General features: G+C 39.4%; 1 protein-coding gene across 1 annotated transcript in view; it reads left to right on the top strand.

Moving 5' to 3' along the window:
* Nucleotides 1–8,965, top strand: part of LOC118409909 (leucine-rich repeat serine/threonine-protein kinase 1-like) — a gene marked incomplete at its 3' end in the record, with an annotated part of 35,987 nt that overhangs the window by 931 nt on the left and 26,091 nt on the right. Inside the window, 4 exon segments of the mRNA XM_035811286.1 lie at nt 5,462–5,873; nt 6,370–6,553; nt 6,934–7,067; nt 8,569–8,685. Coding sequence (XP_035667179.1) covers nt 5,516–5,873; nt 6,370–6,553; nt 6,934–7,067; nt 8,569–8,685 — 793 coding nt within the window.

Below are 8,965 nucleotides of genomic sequence, written 5' to 3'. Positions count from 1 at the left end.
GATAGTGAGAGGTAAGGCAAAAGATGTAAATATGAATCTATTTGCACTATTGACAAGATGTTTCAGCCATAAAATTAGATAATTCAAGGGTAATTCTAGCCTGATTAAATCTCACTTATAACTGCCCGCCCAACATCCGCTGGCCCGCGGGGAGGGACCAGTTACAGCCCTGGACAGCAGAGTTTGTGTTACACAGACTAGGATAATTAAAATTATCACATTATTCATAGGATAATTTTTGTAAATAACACCTCATTATCCTGTCATCCCTCACCTTTATATAACCCTGACCCTATTAAATGGTGCAAAAAAATATTAAAGACCTATTGAATGGACCGATCCTGATCGAACGCCATATCGAACAAATAGAACCAGGTGGAACCCCCTATTCTATTTCGAACACCTCCGTCAAAAACAGCCCCAGTGGGACAGAAATGGCTGAAGGAGAAATGCTATACTCTTCTTTGTTGACGAATACACCCATCGAGTATGGTTGTTTTGGTAGGGAAAGCCACTGCATAGCATTACATTGTTGGTGGGCAGGATGTACGTGTAAAGCGAGGCATGTATAAGACACGGGACTCTGCACTAGCAGACTATATAGAAGGGTCCTATTAGTTGGAGTGAAATACAAGCTCCCTCTCCAAGAGTGCCCAAACTGCTTTCTTCTTAATTTCGCTTTTGTCTTCAGCACGCATGAAGCTGTTATACATGCAACAAACGCAGTAGAGACCCTGTAGCAGTTTCATGTACCCAGGTTTCCAGCTGCATCGACCATATGTCAGAAACCGGGCACTCCTGCCCACCAACAAGGTAATGCTATGGAGCGCCTCCCGCTCCCGCTTTGACTGAAATTATAACGCCTTTACCGATGCTATATCCACCCTCAACTCAAACTACTGTACCTAGTGGATGTTGCCTTCAACAAAGAAGGCAGCGCATTTTTTTCGGCCCGTTCTGAGAGGATTTTAGGGCCATAAAAGCTAAAAAGAAGTCAGTCGTTTTTATCAGCTAAATGGCGGCGGCGGTGAGTTCTGTCCGACAAGCGCTGTTTTTGACGGAGTTGTTCGAAATAGAACACGATAGAACAGGGGGCGGTGCTTCGGGATCGGTCCATTCTATTGACAGGATGTTCCTTCCAACAGCCATTCTGAAAAGGGGTTCTGGAAAACCCTGTCCAGCCCAGACAGGGAAATGGGGCCTTGGGAAAACCTTGTCCAGTCAGAAAAGAGGGGCTGCATGGGGTTTCATGACAATGCTTAAAGCTAAATTTAGACAGCGCTTAATCATTCATGCACATTACCATAGAATTGGCAGCATCATGAGTGACCCAAAGGTGCAACTAAATTATTAGTGAATACAGTAAGTGAATGAAAATTGAATGACTCAATGAGAAGATTAATAGGTAATAGTACAATCTGTACATACACGGGAGTTGAACTATGTACTGCCTACCTTTGAAGGGTTTTCTTTATATGATTAGTGTGCAGCATGTATTTTGAGAGCTTGTCCGTTTAAATCCTGGTTTATGTAGAATAGAAATAGAATGACAATGAGAAGGTTTTCAACATCAACACAACAAGTGCACAATGTTATGACGTTACAAAGTGCATTGCAAATACATATAAGTTACACGTCTTTTGCAATGCACTAACAGTAACTAAAAGTCGTTTTTGTGCATAAGACAAAAATGTTGTTGTATAGCTTACAACTTATAACTTACCCTTTTACAGGCTGGACAGGTTTTTACAAAAACCTGAGTGAAAAGTTTATGTGACATGTAACTGTAATGTTACCTGCACTGTTAGCTCAGGCCAGGAATCCCCAGAACTAAAAATTTCTTAGAAAGTTTTCTTGTGATTCCGGATTCTAACATTACACTCTAGTGAATGCATTGAACTGGGAAACGTTATCAAGGCTCGAAATACCACCTACATATACAGGTTAGTCCAGGTAAAATTGGAGCTGTGCAGGTATTTCTGGTGTCTACCTGTACCTAACCTGCACTGGTCCGTGTACTGGGTTTTATACATAAATGTCCTATGATGTACTGTAGGTGTATATGGATTGTTATTAGCTTTGACTGTTACCACATATAAAGTAAATAAAGAATAAATAGCAATAGTACCTGAACAGTTTTAGTATGATCCATAGATCTTAAATTCAGAGTGGTGCAGGTAATTTTCAATGTTACCTGCACCAGTGCAGATATGCAGAAAAAAGGATTTTGACCCGTGTTATGCAATAATTATCTTTTACATCGTCCTTGTACAAGAGTCGAATCCTTTCCCCCAAATCTATACTATAAGTATAACATGATGTATTAGTTGTGGTAGTTTGGGAAATGAGTTTTGTGTTGAAGTGCCAGGCAAGAAATTGACATGTGAAACTGCACATAATCCAGTTTCCTCCAAAGTCAAGGGCTTAACAACAGAAAAAACAACTTTAGTTTGATTTTCCCAGTATGAATATGTACATGTTAGTCTGTGTAATACAAACCCGACAGCTGGATGTTGAGTGGGCCACTTAAATGATAATCAAGCTATGTACATCGGTGGCCAGTTGCTGTGAACCTCAGGTGGTCTTTTGTCTGTCCTAAGGCCACACCGATTTAATTTCTTGGTTCACGGATTCGCTCGCTCCTATTTTTTGGGAAAAAAAATGAAAATAAAAATTACCACTCAGCAAATTTTCACCATTAATGAAACCATTCACCAACTTTCTGGTGTAGCAAATTGGCCTTTATATTATAAGCTCCTTAAACTGTGGGTACAGGTGCTGTTACTGTACAAAAATAGTGTTTTTGTACTTTTTTCAAGCTGAAAACTTTTTTCCTTTCTGGATTAGCCGTTACCTTTACCCCAACCATTTTACAATTTTTATTTTTATTTCGCCCTCTCGCTCCATATTTTTTATGAAAAAATCTGTGAACCAAGAAATTAAATTGGTGTGGCCTAAACGTTGTTTAGAATTAGAACCATGTTGTTGGTTTTCATTGTTGAACATGTTATTTTGAATTTAAGCTGATAAAAATACCAATTTCATGTCATGAAGTTCAGATTTTTGGGACTGAATGAAGCCAGTTCAGGGGTGAAAGTTTGTCTGTCCCAACAAGAAAATTTCCGTCCCAGGACGGGGGGGATGGGTCCTGGAGACAGCCTTGGTAGTGCTGGCAACAGACTAGTACAGAGTAATTATGTAATTGCACTGCACAATCGGGCAACAGGGTGTTTTGAACACCGAGTTGAAATGTGAACTTTATACATTTGAACTTTATATAAGGTCAGGGGGTCCCTGAGACAAAGTCAACACAATGAATAAACAGTACTCTGCAGTACTTTCCATTGTCAATGTTCAGTGCCATGAGTACGGGCGCTTGACAGGTTCCCCATTGATTATATCAGACTTTGTGTAAGTTTTGGAAAGTTAGATTTAGTAAGAGCAACTAAAGCTCTAAACTATAGCCCTTATGCGCTAAACTATAGCCCTTACACCTGGGAATGATCTCTATTGGCACCCAGAGCTAATTGGCACCCGGTTTCTGACATCAAGGCCCGTGGCAGGCTGTTACAAGCTGTGTTTGATTTCCTGTTTGCAAGGTAAGTCCACAGATGATCAGTATATTGTTCTACTAGTCAGCTACATTACATTCACTTAGAATTGATATATGATGCAGGGCTCGAAATACTTTTTTCTGCATACCTGCACTGGTGCAGGTAACATTGTAATTTACCTACACCAGACAAAGTTTACCTGTACCATTCTGAGTTTATCAAATATGGATCAAACTTAAAATTAAATTATTCAGGAACCAATGATATTTTTTCTTTTATCCTTATAGGTGGTAACAGTCAATGCAGCTAATAACAGTCCACATACACCAATCATCATAGTACATTATATGTATAAAACCCAGTACATGGACCAGTGCAGGTTAGGTGCAGGTAGACACCAGAAATACCTGCACAGCTCCAATTTTACCTGCACTAACCTGCATATGCAGGTGGTATTTCGAGCCTTGTGATGACTGTATGAAGTCTATTGAAGTTGATCCAGTTGATAGATCTTGAATACGTGTGAGTGCCTGATTCTTTATATTTCCTGCCAGCAGTATCATCACAACGACTCTTTGCTAGCTTGCTAGACTTCTCAGTACCATCCAATTATTATCGGGCCCTTACACTCATTGCCCTGAGTGTTAGGAGCTCCAGTAGTAATCAGATGGTACCGGTACTAAGGATACAGACTTCTAGCTAGCAGCCCTTTGATAGCAAAATTAAACCAGCTTGAAAGATCTAATGTTATTATTAAAACTTGAAGTACATGTAGTTTTATCCATAATGCACGTCTAGTGGTTAAGAATTCAATGGACCATGTGTATTCAAGGGCAAGTGGTGGTTTCAATAGTCTAGTCAGAAAGTAATATTTTTGTGTGATATTTGCATTTGTTGTAGATCAATTGTAATGACAAATGTAGCACTTTTAGCTTGTTCTTCTGTTAAATATTTTATATCTGTACATATCATCCCAGAAAGGCAGGGACTTCTCAGAAGCCCCATGTGAGATAAGTATCTTCTGTAAGTGTTAACTGGTCAAACATAGGGCCAGAATGTTTATCCAATGGCAGTTTCAAATAACGACATATTTGTTTACTGCATGGCACTCTGTTTGTATTCCTATAAAAGCTCATGTTCAAAGTGCATCACGATGATAGGAGTTATCATGTGTGAGGGGTCGAACTAAGCTATATAAAATTTGATGGCTTTAGACTATAGGCAGTAATAGCTGTGAGTCTGTGACAGGTGGTTTGCAGCCAGGTTTGACTGTATAATATACAATGTATTTCTCTTTGTAGTGTTGTTAGCTTTTAGTGCTGTATGTACTGTCATTCTTGTATAAGAATGTTTAACCATATATTATTGCTGCAGGGTAGCTGTGAATTAGGATTTTACTTAATGTCAATATTGACCCACTTAGACCATAAGTATTGTTACCTGTGCTAAGTCATTTAATGAGCAAATAGAACCAGACCAATCAGCAGAGAGCAATGTAACCTGATTGGTCAGAATATAAGAGGTTAACTAACTGCATTTATCAGTTTTACCACATGGGTTAGTGATTTAAGAATTTTGTTTGTCATGAGGCACATTAAGCCTGGAGGGTTTCACGACAATTTGAGGCGTAACTGTAGACTGCTATAGATTATGCAATTATGACTAAACAAAGTAGATTTACACTCTGGCTTAGCTAAGTAGTCAGATGAACATGTTTGCTTGTTCAGTTCTAGGCAGATTCAGGCTCTATACAAAACTTTTGGCCCCTCCCCTTTTACTTTCAATTCAAAGCTTTGATGAAAATATGACTTGACAGTCATAAACAAATTAAATGATTACTGTTCTATGCAACAATTGATTTCAATCTAATTTTTTAACATTACCTCCTACACTTTCTTTATTTTCAGATGAAGGTAACGTTACAACCACAAATGGCAAGTAGAGAGTGCGGCAGCTAAACCATGGGTGATTTATTTGTCGACGAAAATTTCTTCTCTGTGGCTTCTGGTGGTCATGAGTCGGCCATTGTGCAGCTTGTCACCCACCTGAATGAAGTGCAACAATCTTTGAACAGTCTCTTCAACGAGCTTACCAAGGATGAAGCAGAAACTCTCATTGACCTCCTCAGCTGTGCAGAGAACAGTCCGGAGTACAGGATTCCAGAGGAAGAGTTTGATGGGGCCGGTCGTGGGGACATCGCCACTATCTTCACTAAATACTACTGCCAGAACATCCAGGCTGTGGGAGACTTTCTGCAGCAGATCTGCCGAGAAGATTTGCTGAACAGGCTCCCCATGATGCAATCCTTTTGTCCAGCTGGTAGGTACAGTCAAATTTTACCAGGCGAGGCCAATGTGACTACTTTTAGTCCATGTTCCCACTGATCACCTGTTCACATAGAGTAGACCATATTTCATTTGGCCCTTTAGTCAGTTGTCTTTTGGGGCAGTTTTGACTGTGTAATGTTTGTATTGGGTCAATTATGTTGTAAAATGGCGGCAGCTTACCAACACCAATGTGTCAACCTTTAAGACTGAGAGGGTAGAAGCCGTTGAGGCAAAGAGAAAGGCGGGGAAGGCCCGTCAAAATAGGACTGCAAACCAGCACCAGTAGACATGTCATACTCAATGGAGTGACTGTCCATCAATATGGCCAGCTTTGTTTTGGATTGTATGCTTTCCCATTGGTAGTTGCTGGCAGTTAGCAAAAACATGTTGGAATTTATCATAGAAGGGATCCTTTGTCACATACAACTTCAAGCCCTATATACTTGTATTAATTTGCTTAAGATAGTAATGTTTCTTCTTTCTTGCAGACAGTGGTTTTTGTAAAGGTACTCTGAAGATCCAGGACGTTCCTCTCGCTAGTTTTCCGGAGAGACAATCCACCATCACCTCATTCCTGGGACATGTATTTTCTGATGGACACAGTTTTGCTCAGGCCTTCCTGTACAAAGTTCACCCAGGAGAGCCCATGGAACTGGACTATCTCATTGAGAGGTGATGATGTGCGCATATTGCTTTTAAAATAATAACTGAATTCAGAATTCAAGGTGTTCTGGATTTTGTTAAGATTTGGTAGATATAAACGTATCCCTAGGCCTTCAGAGTTCCCACAAAATGATTCTGAGATGCCTTTAATATTTGTACATGGATATGTAATTTTGAGGGACTATGTTGGTACGCCTTTTTAATAAAAAAGTACAGCACATTTCTTCCATGTTACAATAAATTAGCGTCATCTGCAGTTGACAGCTCCAACCTAAATGAATAGGCAAAATACAATATACGTCAATATGTCATATCGTCAATATGTCACATGCATATAAACTTCAACTTGATTGTAATTTTGTATTCCCTCTGTTATTCCTTCCTTCCAGTTCTGCTGTCCAACTACCCTCTGATGCAGACCAGCTGAAATATCTGGTGAAAAAGCATCTCACAAAATTTCAGCTGCAAGTGTCTTACATCAGTATTGAACATATAGGTGTGGACATCAGCAGTGTAATGGGAGGTATGCAATATTTGAATTATGTTTCAACTAAATCTTAACGGGGGCCGCCGTAAGATGCCTCCCTTTTTTATGCGCTCGAACTCACGGCGCTCCATCACTAGTGGTCAAGTTTTGATCAATGAATTTTTAACATATTCATCTAGAGACCATACTTGAATAAGGAAGGCATCCATACTGTTCATGAACCCTTCACCCTCCGCGTTACAACTGGAAAACACCGAGGACGTTATCGTGAATATAAATTCCGAATTTGAGCCGCGTTAAACAGTGCGCCCTAACTTGCCCCGCTTTTGGAATTTGCTCTCTTCGGAAGCTGGTGACCAATTTAGACAAACATAAATAATAATTCTAATTTTATGATATATTAGCTTTCATTTGACAGTAGAATTGTGATTGTGTGTGCTTCTTGTCTCCTGCGAGGAGGGCTAAATCATTCACAATCCAGGTCGTGTTTTCATGGGAAATGGGCGAAATGCACTGAATGCGGCGGCCCGACTAACAAAATCATTACGAAAAACGACAACGCCAAAATCACAAAAAAACTCTGTGTACGTATCGGGAAACATATTCGACATCACTCTGTGAAGTTTCATTTTTATAGACGATACGAATCATTTTTAAAGTAACAAATCTTTTGGGCGTTCGCTCGTCTGCCACCTGCGGGGCCACGCTCCCCGGGAAAAACAACGGCGGTGATGCTTATGTTGTTTTTTCTATCGCCAGTCTTCTACTCTAACATTTGAAGACCAATATTTGTAGTGTTTTGTGAAGCTTTGTGAAGTATGACAGTTGTGTGGCTGTTTTTTATTGGTTGTTTATTTATGGCCACGAGCCACCAATATCTAGTAACAGGTGACCACAGTGATTCGGCAGTAGCAACATTATTGTGAAAATTATGTCTTAAAAAAGGGGGAAGTGAGCATGTGTAAAAAAAAATTTGATAGAAAAAAAAGCTGTTTGTTTGGACTTGGTTTATTTACCTTTCTAATCATCATAGTCAGTGGCAACAAACACGGCGTACTTATGCATAATAAGATCAGCAAAAAATCTGGGCATCTTAGGACAGGGGGCATCTTAGGGCGGCCCCCGTTACGTTACAGAGCATTATACTTTACTTTGGTTGAGCTCCCGCTCGAGCCAAGCTTGAAAGTCGTCTCCACTCCTCCCTGTCATTATGTACTAGATAAATCAAGTATAATTTCTGCTGAAGCTGCTTCTAAAGAATTGAGGTATTCTTTCATAGAACTATCATAGAGTGGAAAAAGAGCATCCTCACTAGATAGCTTTAAATAACACTTGCAGCTAGATGCACAAAGGTTACAGGTAGGTACAGATTGTTCAGTGTAGTATCTACTAAGTATAACCAGCTGCGGCTGTTGTGTCACGTTGAAGGGCTGCTATGCTGGCAATACAGATATGATTTAAGATTTAACTAACAGTAGTACAATTGTACAATGAATGACATGTAAAATGGTACATTTGTTTTTGTGTCTTTACACAGAAGTTAAATTGATCTACAATGAGATGAAGTCTGCTATTCTTGAAGGGAGCCCAGAGAAGTTGAAGTCTGCTATACAGAAACATGGCTATGGTGCAATCAGACTTATTTTGGGCAAAGGTTTGTTTTTTTAAAGTACACAACACATGTATATGTGACACATTTCCACTGTTATTTCATCCCCATTCGACAAGCTTGGTTATGAATAACTAACACATTATTTGTACAACTTGTAATTCATCTATCTGTGATATGTATTTCAATATTTTAAGGGTTGGGCTGACTGTTGCATAATTTCTATACATTTAACATCAATTGCATGTTATTTGTGTTCATGTTGTATCTGTACCAATGTACTTAATAATGTTTCCCTTTTTCTGTAATAAAAAACAAACATCAT

This window comes from Branchiostoma floridae, chromosome 2 (assembly GCF_000003815.2).
Source record: "Branchiostoma floridae strain S238N-H82 chromosome 2, Bfl_VNyyK, whole genome shotgun sequence".
Taxonomy (NCBI): domain Eukaryota; kingdom Metazoa; phylum Chordata; class Leptocardii; order Amphioxiformes; family Branchiostomatidae; genus Branchiostoma; species Branchiostoma floridae.
This window is presented reverse-complemented; position numbering and strand designations above follow the sequence as displayed.